General features: G+C 51.0%; 1 protein-coding gene and 1 non-coding gene across 2 annotated transcripts; both read left to right on the top strand.

Moving 5' to 3' along the window:
- The first annotated feature begins 5,588 nt into the window (after positions 1-5,588).
- On the top strand, positions 5,589-16,085 carry CWF19L1 (CWF19 like cell cycle control factor 1). Its single transcript, XM_088524822.1, has 14 exons — positions 5,589-5,617; positions 5,743-5,827; positions 5,910-5,988; positions 7,312-7,413; positions 7,942-8,156; positions 10,014-10,132; positions 10,379-10,463; positions 10,812-10,955; positions 11,608-11,719; positions 13,049-13,128; positions 13,969-14,178; positions 14,619-14,738; positions 15,088-15,185; positions 15,935-16,085. Exons 1-14 carry the CDS (start codon positions 5,589-5,591, stop codon positions 16,083-16,085), a joined length of 1,629 nt encoding a protein of 542 aa, XP_088380948.1.
- Positions 14,301-14,456, top strand: LOC148596255 (small nucleolar RNA SNORA12). Its single transcript, XR_015913436.1, has one exon. It is a non-coding gene; the product is annotated as a small nucleolar RNA SNORA12 (small nucleolar RNA).
- Positions 16,086-16,194: the final 109 nt, after the last annotated feature.

Below are 16,194 nucleotides of genomic sequence, written 5' to 3' on the forward strand. Positions count from 1 at the left end.
TGGAGGAGGGAAGGAATAATTGCACTGCCTTGCATAGCAGTGCCAGAAGGCGCAAAAGCATCAGGGAGGAAGGGGAGGAGGAGCACCCAAGACCCACCTTGTTCCTCAGCAGCTGCTGGATGACGTACTCGGACACACATTCCCAGATCGTGAGCACATCTGGAAGGAAAGGCAAGGAGACATCGTGCTCTAAGTCTACAAGCTCGCAATCACTCTGCCCTTTGCAAAGCAAGGAGACAGCGAGTGCAGATGCAATCGCCCCTTGCTTTCCTCCCATCCCAAAGCCAACATCCAGGAAAGATGCCGGCATATTTAGGCTTTCACTCCAGACTCTAGCCTTTCCTTGGACACCAGGAGAGGTGAGAGCTGATAGATCAGAGGCATGAGACAAGCAGGGCATGAGGACATGCTGCCATCTCACATGCACAGCGGGAAGGTGCCTCCGAGCTCCAAGCCAGTGCTGCCATTCAAGAAGGCAAGCCGAGCCAGGGACACATCCAAAGACTCCTGCCTAACAAAGCCTTGCCAGCAGTCTCTGCAGCGCCTGGCCAGGGCTGCACGACCCCTCCGCCTTCTGCAACCACTCCGTGGGGAAACTTGGCAATGGATCCGCACCCTAGTGAGGGGATGGAGCTGGGCCCACGTGAGTCTCGGGGCACCTGCCAGTGCCTTTCCCGCAGGGGCCACTTTCCCGCATGCTGCGTCCCTGTACACAGACTCTGCATGTGCATCTGAGCAGCTGCAACTCCTCCACTCGGCCACGAGCTCAGGGTGGGCCATCCCCACCAGCAGCCGAGCAGCAACCTTCAAGGACAGGCCCTTCTGCCTGGGGCTGCCCCAGGAAGGCAGCGTCAGAGCCGGGAACAGCACCCAAGCCCTGCAGCCCCGCACGTCACGTTGGGACCTCAGCCCCACAGGACAGCCACGACTGCCCGTGCAAGCTCCAGTCTGCTCTCCTCTCCAGCACAGCAGGTTTGCCTGCTTTGCAGGGCTACATTCTGAGTTCCTTCTGCACGTGACAACCCGCAAGAAAGAGCTCCTGAAGGCCTTACCCTGTGTGTGTGTCCTGTATGTAGGACATGTGGCCTTCTGCTGACCGCTGTGGCAAAGCCTCCAGGAGTCCATCTCTGCTTCCCCCTTGCTGTGGCTCAGCCCAGTCAGGGGGTAGGAGAGGAGGAATGTTCCTCTGCAATCTCCTGTTTGGCACTTGAGCACACAGCCTCCAGCACGATACCACAAGCACCCCTCGCCTTCTCCTTGGGAGGACAAAGCAGCTCCTCCAAAGCACAGCAGAGGTGAGAGCAGCCTCCAGCACCTGCACTCACCGCAGCCTCGCAAGGGTGTGCGGGGAGAGGCCGGGCGCAGCGGGGGACGTGTCACCCTGCTGCCGACCGTGTCACAGAGGAGCTGCAGTGACCCCGGCCCTGCCAGCTGTTGCCCCACAAAGGGCAGGGTGGATGCACGGGGCCGCTCAGGGAGCTGACCCCAAGGGGAGCGTAGGGCTGGGAGATGCACAGGAGGGTTTGCAGAGCACCCTGGGGCACGGATGCCCCTTCTGTCCCCAGATATGGGGCCACTGGGCAACGATTGCTGTGGGGAAGGCGGGGACTTTGCTCCATTGCCCCTCTCCTGGGATTCCAGGAGAAAAGCCTGGGATAACTCCGGTCAGAAGGGACCTCAGGAGGTCTCTTGTCCCTCCTCCTACTTGAAGCAGGGTGAGACCCCTTGCTATGGAGTCAGACTGTGCGACATTTGTGAGAGATACCAAAAATGTGGTGAACCTGAAGCAAATGGCATACCACCTAAGACCTAAATCCAACTGTACTGTAGGAAAGATGAACAACTTCAGGGAGCTTCCCTCTGAAATTCCCCAAACCTCTTCCTATTCCCTGAAAACCAGCTTCTGCTCATTGCTAAGCATGGATCCCCAGATAATCCTTTTTCTGGGAACAAGCTCTTTCGCACTCGTTTTTCAGGAGGTCAGAACTAGGTCTGTGTCTTTGTGTCAGTCTGAGAGAATGGGGAAATGACAACTTTGAGAGCAATCCATAAACTTATTTTCCTCGACCCACGAAGGAGATTGACACTGTCCTTCTGCTCACAGTCAGGGACAGCAGGTTCTTCCTACAAACAGCATTGAAACCTTGAAACCTCTACTTGAAACCCTTCCCAGTAACAAACACCCACCCCAAAGCCCCACAGAAGGAAAACTCAGGGGAGACTCTCCTTTTTGCTTAGTGCATCAGCCCAGCCAGGAGAGTTAGTGATGTGACGACATGGTAACAGGAGTATCCTGGCTGGCAGCAGATTAAAAAGCCGCCTTGGCCTCCTTGTTCAAAGGTCTGACCAGCTGCCTTCAGGTCCGGCCTCATTATGTCAACACAGCACCAAGAAGAAAACTTTGCAGATCCCTTTTCTTTCTCAATAGTCTTCTTTTTTTTTTTTTCCCAGTAGTTTTTCCTTTCACCCATCAGCCACCAGCTATGTGCTCGCTTCTGTTGCTGAGCTCCTTCCCCTGCAGCAACTCTGGTGTACACAACCATATGCACTATCTTTATGCTGTCTTGACATCGCCAAAACCAACACCAGTGACACTTCACCCTGATGGCAGAGATTTGTCCTCAGATCTCCACCAAATGCAAGCAAGGAGAAGTGCTGAGTGGCTGAGCAGAGGCAGGCATGGGTACCTTCTGAGACCCACCTGAGCTGGAGGTGGAAGTGCTGAGAGCTGGGGGCAGGAGCAGGGAGCAGCCAGACACTGCTTTTCTTTGAGGAAAACTGACATTTGCTGAGAGAGCACACACACAGACCCTCAAATTCAGGATTTGGGGCTTCTCTTGAGCTGCACAGAACCGTAAAGAGCAGCAGGACAAAAGGATGAATTCTGCTCTTGCCCAGAAAACTGGTGGCAATACATGCATTAACATATCTGAGGTTCCTTATTCTGCTCCTCCATGACTTCATGCGCTTAAAACTAAGATAATGAGATATAAACCACAGAGACTGGATGAAATCTGGCCTTGTTCCAGAGCATTTATAGGTAGAAACAGAGAGAAAATTAGTAAATACCCTGAGAAAACTTAAGCACAAGTGGTCCGTTATTATACGCAGCCTGTGCCCTTTCATCTTGAAATATACCCCCTAACTGATGGCAGTGTGAGTCCCACCTCCATTGCAGAGATAATACGCGCATGAGAAAGTAGGAATTTGGCTCTGCTCTTGCACCATGACTCACTCCCTTGAGTGCTACATGTAGAATCTCATCCAAGGATTTGCTTTTCAGGAGCTGACACCCCTCTCTGCCTGGGAACAAGGTGCTTCTTGTCAATCTAGAGGACTGCTGCACATGGCCACTACAGTCCTGTCAGGAGCTTTTGAACCACAGCATCTCCTGTCTGGTCTCTAGAATATGTTCACTGCCACGGTGCTGGGCATCCTCAGTTGCCAGGAAGGAATCTGTAGTTGAAGCCAGCGCAAGCCCCTTGCTCTCTTCAGAATTCCTTTGTCAGGTCTGTGGAAAGAATGGAAATGGTGTTAATAGCCAGCAGTGAGATACACCAGACAACCAGCAGTAACCATGTCTTGAAAGAAATCTGTCCCGAACAACTCCAAAAGTTGCATTATTCCCCTTTACATATCTGCACAGGGTGAAGCATCTCATGGCAGTAGATGTCAGTAACTTTTTGGACAGGCCTCATGCGGTAGCAAAGGCTACTGCAGTTTTTCTGAGGACCCAGAGTACAGACAAAAGACAACTTCTTTTCAAGAACACAGGCTGAGCAGTTCAGAGAGGAGAAGGTTAGGACACCCTCCTCCATCCTCATTTCTGCACCAATCACCATTTCTGAAGGCTACTGGGGTTCACAGTGACTCCACTTGGTCCTGCTACCCCAGGTCATGCCAGCAGATCCCAGATTCCAGCTTGTACAAAACAAATACGGCTTGTACTCCCTGTACCAGAGCACTCCTGCCCCTGGCAGAGGATCCAGTGAGCTTCTCCCCTTGGCCTTTTCCTGATGTGCTGCTTTATACCTTCCTTATTCAGGAGTCTCATGCAGTCCCTGCCTGCCTTCCTGCTTTTGAGCTATTTGAAGAATTTTTCATTTTTGGCTTGAGCACTCTTTCTAGGATGCTCTGTAAACTCATTTACAGGCCTCCTCATTTCTTGTTAGCACCCGACGGGACCTTGTGTGTTGGGGTGTTCCTGATCTCAGCACTGTGCAAGCATTTCAGTATTGAACACCAGCCTTTCCTATGATGCTTCGCTACATCTCCCATTAAACCACACCAGGATTGCTGGAGTATCTTGTTCTCTTTCAGAACACAGGCAAACCATTTACCTTGACTTCTGTGTTTCATATGTATGTTGTACGATTTCAAGCCAAACTGTCATAGCTATGACAGAGTGGCTCTTCCAAAAACACCTCTTTGACTAGCTCTGCGCTCTCACAAGACCAGACCCAGGAATCTGTCTGTTTTCGGAGGCTCTAGGACTAGCTGTTTTAAGAACTCCCTTCCGTCAGTCAAAAAATGGCACCTCTACCTGCCACTCCACAGAGGCATCGTCCCCGGCTGTATGTGCGGAGCTGGAATCTCCCACCTCTCCCATGCAAACTCCACGGGGTGTCACAGACAGTCGCAGGGAGTCCCCCTGAGAGGGAAATGAAGAACCCACACAAGCATTGACAACACGACCCTGCTCGTTCTGGTGTAAGGGAGAGGCATCCACGTCTTGTGCCAGGGCCAGAGACCTCACATAGGTGCCAGGGACAGGGACATGGGCCATGCATGGGTGTCAGGGACATGGACCTTGCATGGGTGTCAGAGACAGGGCCAGAGTCCATGCATGGGTGCCAGTGACATGGATATTGCAAGACTGTCGCAGACCAGCAAATGGACAGGGATGTGGATGTGGACCTTGCATGAGTGTCAGGGACACTGATCACCCGTGGGTGTCAGGGACAAGGACACAGTCCATGCGTGGGTGTTAGGGACATGGACCTTGCCAGACTGTCACAGACAGGCACATGGCCTGGGACATGGACATGGACTTTGCATGGGTGTCAGGGGCATGTGCACAGACCTTTCATGTGTGTCAGCAGTGTGGCCATGGACCACACACAGGTGCCAGGGACAAGGACACGGACCTCACCAGGTGCCAGTGACAAGCACACGGGGTGCACACGGTGCTAGGGACAGGGATACGGGAGACACACGGGTGCCAGGGACAGGGAGACGGACCTCACCGGGTGTCAGTGACAGGCGCACGGGACACAGTCGGTGCCAGGGACAGGCACACGAGGCAAACATGGTGTCAGTGACAGACGTGCGGGGCGCACACGGGTGTCAGTTTCACGTGCACGGGGCGCACACGGGTGTCAGTGACAGGCACGCAGGGCACGCACGGGTGTCAGTGACAGGGACACGGGGCACACACGATGCCAGGGAGAGGGACACGGGACACAGCCGGCGCCAGGGACACGGCCCCCAGCCTCCCGCGCCCGCGCCAGCCCCCTCCGCTCGCGGGGCGGTGCGGGCGGAAGCCGCCGATGGCGCCGCCCCGCCGCCTCCGGCTCGAACCTTCCGCCATGGCGGCGGCGGCGGCGCCGCTGCGCGTGTGAGCGGCGGGCGCGAGGCGGGCGCGGGGGGCGGCAGGGCCGGGCCGAGCCGGGCCGGGCCGGGCCGGGCCGGGCCATGCCGGGCCATGCCGGGCGGCGCTCACCCCTGTGCCGTGTCCCGCAGGCTGGCGTGCGGCGACGCGGAGGGGCGGCTGGACGCGCTGTTCGCGCGGGTGCGCGGCGTGCAGGCCCGCAGCGGCCGCTTCGACGTAAGGCGGGCCGGGCGCGGGGCCGGCGGGGGGCGGCGGGCGAGGCGGCGGGCCAGGCGCTCCCTGCGCGCTCCCGTTGCAGATGCTGCTCTGCGTCGGCAGCTTCTTCGGCCCCGCGGCGGCGGCGGAGTGGGAAGAGTACCGGGCGGGCAGTAAGAAAGGTAGGCGGCAACCCCGGCGCCTGGTGAGGGGAAAGCGGGAGGAAGGAGGGGTCGCTGCCCGTCGGGGCGCAGCCGCTTGGAAACGGCCTTTGGATTGCGGCCCAACGGCGCCGGCCGCTCTGGAGGGCTCTCGTGGAAGCCCCTTCCCCCCGGACCCCCCAGCCCTTGCACCCAAGGCCTCTTCCCAGCCGAGACCTTCTCCTTCCCGAGGCCTTTGCCCATCCATGGGTGTGAGAAGTTCTGCGCAGCCTTCTTGGCCCCGGCTTGTGTGCCCCTTGGGTGGGAGATGCTTCTCACCAGCATCCCTCGTGCTTTTACTCTGCCTTTTCCAGTGCTGCTTTGAGTCTCCACTCTGGAATGAGGCAGAAAAGGAGCCGGGGTTCCTGCTTTCCTGCCAACCTCTCCTTTGCCATCGTTCCTCAGGGTTATCCCTTGTGCTCCCTGTGTGTTAGTGTGCCTGCAAGGTTCCCTGGGCAGAGATCGTCCCCTCTGTTGCTTGTAGCTCGGCTTGTAGCTTGACATCTTATGCCCTCGTTGCAGTAGGAGGGTGGGGAGAATTAGTATTATTTTTTTGAGCTCAGCCTCCTGCAGCCCCTTTAGGAAGCGGTCGCTAGCGTGTAGGGAGACCATAAGTGTTTTCAGTGGGGTCCTTCTTGGGCTGGTGCGTTTCTGCTTGTCCTCACTTGGCCTCTCTTTACCTTTTGAGCTGTTCAGAAATCTCTCATTAAGAATGTTGCTCATGCATCTGTAGAAATAAACAAAACCTTTCCTAATACCCATCAGTGTAGCAAAAGGGGTGGTTTTGTGATTTTTTTTTTAAAATTTTTTTAACCTCCTCTTTTTGGCTAAGTGAAATTGTGCAGGAGGTTATTCTGCCCAGCAGATCAAGGAGCCACTGAATCTAGCTCTTCCCACAGCAGCCAAAAAAAAAAAAAAAGCATAGTTTTCAGTCCTCCAATACTCGTGTGAACTTAAATGGAGTCACTGGGTGCATTGAAGCATTTGCGTAGGATTGTGCAAGGGCAGCTTGAAGCTCTTTGGGTCGTTTTGGAGGGGATCTCCTTGTGCAGTCAAAAGAGCGTAGCTATAGTTAAACCAGAGGTTATTCTGCCAGCGATATGTGCATCTCATCAAAGCAGGATGGTGGGGCTCATTTTGAAGGAAGATTTCTGGTTCTCTAGGCACGCTGCACATAAATAGCCACTGGGAAGTAAATAGCCAGGATGGGACCTGTGGGATTGCTAGAAAATGCTAGCCGAAATTACCGCAATGCCCCGAACTAAACCAAAGCGATTACACGTGTTTTATTCTTCTTTCCCACAGCTCCAATCCCAACCTATGTGTTGGGCGCTAACGACCAGGACACCGTGCACTATTTTCCAGACGTCAGCGGCTGTGAATTAGCCGAGAACATCACTTACCTAGGTAGCACTACAGGTGGTCTGCGATGAGCAGAGTCTGCTTGAGCTTGCATGAAAGTTTTAAGAGCTTCCTGTCTCAAACCATTTCCCTTTCTGAGCATTTTAAGCTGGTGTTTCTTATACTCGGATTCCATGTTTGTATAGTGAAAGTTTCCTAAATGAGCTGTGCTTTTGCACTTTGAGGCTGTGTTAAGTGGGAAGTGTTAGCTTCAAATATAATGAAGGTAAAGCTGATAGGAAAAGCTTATTTCTTTCTATAATGCTGCCTGGCAAAAATAGCAGCAAGTAAATTCTGAAGCACTGCAGAAACAGTGTTGTCTAAACCGCCTCTCTGCCCATAGGAAGGGCTCAAGCATGTTATGTTAAAACATGCATTTCTTGTGATTTTTTTAAACGTAGGAAATAGCTGCCTGGAAAGAAAGGTTTAGTAGCAGTCAGGGAGAGCTGCTAGCCTTGATCTGCTGTGCTTGGTGCAGATGCAGACTTACTTGCCCTGTTCACATCTCAAGTGCATGGTTGTGTGTCCGTGCAGGCCGGAGGGGTGTTTTCAGTGGTGCTTCTGGGCTGCAGATCGCGTACCTGAGCGGCACCGAGTCCCAGCACGAGCCCGCTCTCGCCTACAGTTTCAGCTCAAAGGACGTGACAGAACTAACAACATCTTTGCTGTCAACTCCCAAGTTCAGAGGGGTGGATATACTGCTGACGTCTCCCTGGCCCAGGGATGTGGGGAATTTCGGCAACAGTCCTGTAAGTACTTTCCTTGGATTTACCTCAGACTTTCTTAAATCAGTAGAGGAAACTCGTGTCAGGCTTTCTCTTCCCTTAGATCCTAGTGCTTCTCTTGCCAGTTTTATTTACCAACCCAGGCTGCAGCTTAAAACTCGCATCAGTCCTGGCTGCCAGGTTGTGCTCTGCCATAGTAAATCAAAAGGGCAAACTACATGCGTTTTCTAAAGAGCAGTTTTCCCTTGGGCACTGCAGGCCTCCGCAATTGTAGAAACGTAAGTTGGAAAAGGGACTGTGGAGCCTTCTAGCTTGAGTTCAAGCTGTTGTAACTGGCTTGCAGGTATTTCTCCAGCATCTGTTTTCCCCTCTGCTCCAGTGTTGCCAATCTCCACAATCATCAGTTTTACATAAATGGAGGCCAGGCCTTGCAGGTCCCCCCTTAACAGATTAATTTCATCAACGTTAGAATTGACTTTGGTTCATCACGCCCTCCCCAAGCGTTTGAGAAAGCTGTGAGCAAAACGTGCACCTCCGCTGTTCTTTTTCAAAGATAGATTTAAGGATAGAGCGGGGTAGATTTGTGAAACCCCAGAATGTTTTAGCTTTGTAACTGAAAAGTCAGAACAAATTGTTTCCATCCGACACGAAATTTTGCTGTCTTGGATTGGTTGCAGTGTCTGTGTGATGAGGCTGTTGGTCCCCAGCATTGAATGCTGTTGTCCGGTCTGCAGTTTTACTCAATGTTAAGTCAATCTTTTTCCTCCTTCAAACCTTAAATGTCTGTGTTTATTTCTTTAGGTATCAGTCAGCTGTAGTAAATGGTCTAGTCCTTTTCCGTCTGAATTTTGAGGGCACTGTTTAGTTTGTTTAGTCCAAATTTGAGAGTTAGCAGTGTACCTAAGCAAAGGCGAACTTCTGGTCATGACTTCAGATGATCAGAAACCTCAGAGTTGAGAGCCATGTACTATGACAGAAATTGTGTTTTTTGCTTCCCCTCCACATCTTTAGATATTCAAAAAAAAAAGATCCAACCTTCAGTCTGAAAGCAAAAACAAAAAACTAAATTAGAGCTAACGAGAGCACTGGAGACAAACGAGATGTAAGGATACTGTGTCTTAAAGAGCAAAGTCTTCCCTTGAAATTCATGTGGTGATTCTTTATAGGCAGATCGTTCCACACTCAGTTGGCCATCAGCATGAATTTTCTGAGGCTGTATTAATTGGAATGAACAGACAAATATGTGTTTGTTAAAATACACTCTTGTTGGAAGTGGGTACTTCATAACCTGCCCATTTCAGCAATAAGTCTTTGAGATCCCTTTGGGTGTTAAGGGGCTGAAACCACATCCCTCAAATCAAATGGAACATTTGAAGGAAGAGTGTTCAGGGTTTTTTGTTGTTCTTTGTAACTTTTAAGTTTCTCTTTCAGTGAAATATGTGTGAGGAGTTAAATTTTCATGGATAAGGATTAATTTCTTGGGAGAAGTGGGCGAGATACCTTTTTGTTTTATTTATTTTTTTTGTTCTCCTCACATCCTCCTTAGGTCTGACTGTTTCCAATGGTACTGGAACCAGCCAGGCTTTGGTGAGAAATGCTTTGGTGTTTACCTCTGCCCTGTCTGCTGCAAGGGCAGCAAAAGGGAGCACCGAAGGGAAATCTGCTTTCTGGAGGGTAGAGTGGTGCCAGTCCAACTGTTAGCAACCAAGATCTGTCCTGGATGCACATCCAGTCCATGTTTTGCTCCCCAGGATTTGTTCCAGTTGGAAATGAAGGATCAGGCCACTGCAGCTGCTGTTTTCACCTGCCCTGGGGAGTGAGATTATTGCCATTTTGATCACAAACTGTAGGTTTCCAGCACACAATTCTTGTATTTTGTAGGGAGAAATAGATCCCAAGAAATGTGGCTCTGCATTGATATCTAATTTAGCTGCAAGTCTGAAGCCAAGGTATCACTTTGCTGCGCTGGAGAAGACCTATTATGAAAGAGTTCCTTACAGGTGCGTAAGACCAAGTGAAACCTCGTTTAATTTGTGAGAAAGATTTCTCCATTCATAATGAAGTCATGCAGGCCTTTTAAATAATCTCATGTCTTCCAACGAAGAAATGGTGGCAAAGTCCATGCTGTTAAGTGTTTGATAGCCTTAATCATAATTTTGTCTACGTACAGGATGATGTTTTTGGAGGGTCCTTTCAGTATATGTCCACACTTGAAAAAAATAAATAAAAAATGTGTTTCCCCATAGAAACCACACAGTGCTACAGGAAGCCCCACAGCATGTAAGCAGGTTTATTGCTCTGGCTGATGTTGGCAACACAAGCAAGAAAAAGGTATTGACCCCCCTTGAACTTTTCTTCTCTCAAGTACAAACAGTATATAGCTGTGAAGACAGTTACAGAGAAAACGTTTGGTGTAATGTATGTACTTTAGGTAAAAACTTCTTTAGTGCTTTGCTTCAAATAGCTGACTTTGGAAGTACAGCAATAAACTCCTGGCTGCTTTCGGTGGGAAGCTGACACAAGGAGCATCTTTCCGCATCCCACCCTGGTTGAAACACTGATTTATGGTCTTGTTGTTGAACTAAGTTGTACGTTACTGTTCCAGAGGTGACCTCTTCACAGCAGCAGTCCTGCCAAAAAGCCTTGGGCATTAGAGTTCTCTCTCTCTTCTCCTCCCAGTATCTCTATGCGTTCAGCATTGTGCCAATGAGCCTGATGGACCCTGCAGAGCTGGTGAAACAGCCCCAGGATGTCACGGAAAATCCATACCGAAAATTACGGAAAGAGGCACATAAGGCCAAGACGCTTGTGTGCGCAGAGGAGGTACTGCCATGTCCACTCGCGAGCATGTCTCACTCTGCCTGGAGAGCTTGGCGTGGTGTTCGGCTCTAACCTTTGGGTACCTTTGCTCTTCATCATGGTTCAGAGTTGGGTGAAAACAACTTAAGTTGGTCCAATTATATAAATGTGAGGTGTGGGATTTGACGATTCAGTTTGCCCTTGTCTTCCCACTGACCCCTTCTTCCACCCACCGCCACCTTCCAGTTTGCTGCCTTCTTCCACCCACCATCCGACTACACCATCCCCTGCCGTCCATGGAAACCCTCCTTCCTGGATGGTGTAGTCGGATCTGCTTGCTTGCTGGGGTTATTTTAGCACTTTGCACTTAACTACATGGTTTAAAATGGGCAGCACAAAACTGTCAAAGTTTGCAGGAAAAGACACTTCAGCTTTAGTGTCTTGAAAGTTCGGGAAGAGAAAGTAGCAGTTTTGCACAGCTCCCCCAGCACTTCCTCCTAGGCTGAGGATGTGCAGGCGTCTGAGGACTGTTCCATTCTTGGGATCATTCCCTGCAAGGAGGTTGATGCAATTGCTGGATGTTAACGTATCCGTTCAGGAAAGAGGCAGGTTGTGTGCATACTGTGTCTCTGCCAGGTGTGATTGTGATGAGCTTTCGTTGTTGTTTCCTGAACAGGAAGAACCCGCCTGTCAGTTCTTTTTTGATTTGAACAAGAGCCAGGGGAAGAAACGTCCCTCGGATGGGAAAGGAGGAGGGAACTCCCAACCCAAGCAGCCTAAAAAGCCCCGTAAGTATGTGCTTTTATCACAGAGCATCCCTCACAGCTCTCACTGCACTGTTCGACTGCCCAGTCTGCAAAGCAGTTGTCCTCAAAACAGGGCATTAGTATTTCCTCAGGAAATACTGAATATTAGTATTTTCCTGAGGAAATACTAATGAACTTGGAGGGGAGGAACCTCCGTTGCCCGTGTTTCTGGGCTGTAGATCTCCTTTGAGTTTTGTCTGACTTGGAGAAATCAGAAATTGAACCTCTGAAGAAACAGGAATGTCCAGTGACAACACTGATGCAAACCCATATCTTTAGAAACGTGGAGTTTTGGTAATGAAGAAATTTGATCTTTTAATATGAATATTGGGCCAGCTTTCCCCTTGTTTCTCGTGCAAGCTATTTCCACTGCTATTTCTTCTATTTCCAAAGCTATTTCTTTCCTAAGAAGACTTTCTGCAAGAATGTCTCTGATAGATGAGCCTGCTTGTTGCAGCTTACATGGGACTGAGTGTTTTTTATTGCCATTATTAATGTTGTGCACCTTGCAAATCAAGGTTTTTACAGGTTGAACTATCTTTTGCCAAAACTAGGGCATCCTCACTGCTCTACAGATGCCTACATGGGCATGACTGGCTGGAATGACAGTTTTAACGAAGGAATGTGGGTGTGCAGCTCTGCCACCGCACCTGCCTTTTATTGTAAGACATAGCATGCCATTGTGCAAGCTCAGGTAGCTTCCAAAGTCTTTTGGAGCTCCTTGTGATGAAAAGGGAATCTTGGTACACCATTTTGTTGGGAAATCAACCCTCAGAATGAGATACCTCGTTTCTGAAGTCATTGGGAGAGCCCCGTCGATGTTCCTGCATTTGCAAATCTGCTTGTCCCTCTCTGAAGTCTACAGATGAAGCAAGTCCTGTGTTTAATCCTAGTCAAATGCTTATTGGTACAATCAGGTTATATTCGAGGTCAGCTCCAGTATCGTAATCTGGGATGTGGATCTAGATGTTCGAGTATGAGGAATACTTGAACGTGCCAGGACTAGCACAGATTCTTGACCACATCTGTCCTTGTCTGTATCTGTGCACTGATACTTGGTCTCTTCTGTATAAATTCCCTGGTGTTTTCTTGTCAACTAGTAACTAGCTGGAGTTAGTGTCCTCTTCTAAATCAGAATGCTTGAGAGAGGAGCAATAGTTCTCTGACCAAATTTTGCCTTGCAGTGCTGAGTGCTTCTGACACCTTCCGTGGTGTATCCAAGAAAACATTTGTCTTTGGGATCTTGCTTTGAGTGTTGTTCATTCTCCCAAATAATGCTAATGCTTGTTTCTCCCTCTTCTCCCACTGAAGCACAGCCAACGGGGCCTTGCTGGTTCTGCCTCGCCAGCCCGGAGGTTGAGAAGCACTTGGTTGTTAGTGTCGGCACGCACGTAAGTACCTTCTTTTATTCGTGGGAAGGCAGGAGCATGCAAGGACGTAGCAATTTCAAGTGTCAATCTCTAATTTTAAATCTATTAAAAAAAAAAAGAGAGAGAAAGAAGGCAACCTGGCTTGGAACTGCTGTCCAAATTTACTGAAGTGCCCAGATGCAGACTGCAAAAGCCTCTTTCTCCCACGTATCTGCTGATAACATTATGTTCAACAAGGGATGAGATGCACCATCAAAAAACTGTCAAAACAGACTATCTACAGGTTGTCCAGACAGACTGTAGTCTGCACAGACTATCAAAACAGATATAGGCTGTGTTTTATTTTTATTAAAAAGAAAACCCTCTAAATCAATAAACCAATAGCAAAATTCACTGTTTTTTTTTTTTTGGCTCATATTTTGTCTATTTTAGATTGAAATCGGATCCCAAATAAGCCAGGAATGCATGATGGATTTGGCTGTAATAGCCACACTGTGAAGTGTTTCCGATTTCTCTAGCTTGTGCTGGTACCATAAACCCCCTACACCCAAATGCACTTCACCAGTTCTCGTGTGACAGAAAAATATTCCCTAGAGTGGACGGAGCCGTAGCAGCTTTTCTTGCAGACAGATTTCCCGCGTTAGATTTTTTTTTTATTTTTTTATTTTAACAAACATCATCTCTAATGAGCAACGTAGAAAAAGAGGCATTAAAAAGAGGCTGTGGGATGCTCTCAGAGTGTGGTCAGCACAAGTTAAGCTTTGCAGTGTAGTCAGTGTTTGCGCTTGTGTTATTCACACAAGTGAATAACGTGTGTGTGTGTGTGCATAGATATGTATATATGTATTTATTTCATCCTAGTGCTATCTTGCCCTGGCCAAGGGAGGCTTATTACCTGACCACGTCCTGATTTTGCCTGTTGGGCACTACCAGTCTGTAGTTGACCTCCCTGCAGAGGTGGTGGAAGAAGTGACCAAGTACAAATCTGCCCTAAAGGAATTTTTCAGAAGCCAGGGAAAGAGATACGTCTTATTTGAAAGGAACTATAAGAGTCAGCACCTGCAGTTACAGGTATGATTTAATTATTTCTTTTTGGTTTTAGTGCAATAGGGGAAGAAAGCCTTCCGTTTTACTCCAGTGCCTTCACGGAGTATGAATAGGCGTCCCCTGTGTGCGTCGACCCGTTGATGTTTTATTGTGGTGGTTTCTGTATCTGGCAGATCTGTAACAGTATCAGAGCGGCCTTGAGCCACCACAAAGATCGGAAAGGAGGACGGGCATCCTGAGAACTGTTTCAAGCTTTCAGTTTTCAGGATTCTTTTTTTCTTTTTGGTTCAACTCCTACAAAAGAAATCATAAGTTTAAGCCTGAAGACATGGGTGCTCACCTGTCTAACGTGCTGAAGACGAGAAGCACTGAGGAGCAAACCCGCTCCAGTGATGGATTTACTGCTTCCTGCGTGTAAACGGGTTGTCTTTTCCTCTTATGAAAACTTTTTCCATGCTCTCCAGGTGATTCCCCTCCCGTTGAACCTCTGCACTGCCGAAGACATTAAAGAGGCCTTTATCACCCAGGCTCAAGAACAGCAGATTGACTTGTTAGAGATCCCAGAGCACTCAGATATCAAGCAAGTATGAGACAAGCTTTTGCCTGTGGTTTTTCCTCATCGCCATCCTTTCGAGGACAGTAGTTCCCATGGGGTGGAGGGTCATTTTGCATGTTAAGACTAAGCTGCTGGCAGGGACCCCCAGCGACTCCAGGGGCAGGTGAAGTCATCGTGAGCGGCAGAAACCAAACCACATCCTTTCCCTGCCCCTGGAGAGTCTGGGTGCCACCTCGGGCGGCACCAGGCAGCCCCCAGGATGGAGCCCGTCCTTGGGGCCTGCGTGGTCTGAGGCAAGGAGAGGTCTGGCAGCTTGACTGGCACCGGGGCCTCTTCCTCGACCGCCCGTCTCAGCCAGGTCTCCTTTTCTCTCGCAGGTGGCCCAGCCCGGGGCGCCCTATTTCTACGTGGAGCTGGACACGGGCGAGAAGCTTTTCCATCGCATCCGGAAAAGCTTTCCGCTGCAGTTTGGCAGGTTTGGGGGGACACGTTTTGCCCCTTTTCCCTGCTCCCTAATACTCCGCTGAAGTGAGCAGGCAGGGGGAAGGTGGGAAGGGGGGTGTGATGTCATCATGCCAGATGAATGACATGTTTGAGGTTGGGGGTGGGGGGAGTGGGTTATGGGCTGTGATGTCATGACAGGGCATCTGGGGGGCTGCCTGTGATGTCACACCAAGAGGGGAAGGGCTGTGACGTCATGCCGCAGCTGGGCAAGGGGAGGACTGTGACATCACAGTGGGCTAGGGGTGGTGGGTAATGTCAGGGGCGTGAGTGGGGTGGACTGTGACGTCACAGGGGGCTAGGGGAGGTGGGTGATGTTGGGGCAGAAGGGGGTGGGCTGTGACGTCACAGGGGGCTAGGGGAGGTGGGTGATGTCATGCTGGGGGGAGGGGGGATGGGCTGTGACATCACAGAGGGTTGGGGAGGTGGGTGATGTCATGCTGGGGGGAGAAGGGAGGTGGGCTGTGACGTCACAGGGGGCTACGGGAGGTGGGTGATGTCATGCTGGGGGGGAAGAGAGGGGTGGGCTGTGACGTCACAGGGGGCTACGGGAGGTGGGTGATGTCATGCTAGGGGGAAGAGAGGGTGGGCTGTGACGTCACAGGGGGCTAGGGGCGGTGGGTGATGTCGGGGCAGAGGGGGGTGGGCTGTGACGTCACGTCGGGGGTGGGGGGGCGCTGTGACGCCAGGCCGGGCGCACGGGCTGACCGGCGGCGCTCGCAGGGCGGTGCTGGCGAGCGCGGCGCTGCTGGCGCTGCCGCAGCGCGCGGACTGGCGGCAGTGCGCGGCGGCGGCGCCGCGCGGCGAGGAGGCGGCGGCGGCGCGCGGCTTCCGCGGCGCCTTCCAGCCCTTCGACTTCGCGGCGCGTGCCTGACGCCGCCCCCGGATGGCGGCGGCCCTGGCGGCGGCGGCGCCGTGACGCGCGCGCGCCGGGCTGTGACGCGGCAATAAAGGCGGAGCGGCGCGAGGCGCTGAGTGGCTGT

The sequence above is a fragment of the Tinamus guttatus genome, unplaced genomic scaffold, assembly GCF_059628265.1.
Source record: "Tinamus guttatus ecotype Peru unplaced genomic scaffold, ASM5962826v1 Tinamus_guttatus_pri_ptg000023l, whole genome shotgun sequence".
Classification (NCBI taxonomy): Eukaryota; Metazoa; Chordata; class Aves; order Tinamiformes; family Tinamidae; genus Tinamus; species Tinamus guttatus.

Excerpts from the sequence above, each read along its gene's own strand:
- CWF19L1 (XM_088524822.1), top strand. The coding sequence starts at position 5,589 with ATGGCGGCGGCGGCGGCGCCGCTGCGCGT. Across the intron at positions 7,414-7,941 it reads CGAGAACATCACTTACCTAG|GCCGGAGGGGTGTTTTCAGT; the intron begins GTAGCACTACAG and ends GTGTCCGTGCAG. Across the intron at positions 10,133-10,378 it reads TATGAAAGAGTTCCTTACAG|AAACCACACAGTGCTACAGG; the intron begins GTGCGTAAGACC and ends GTTTCCCCATAG.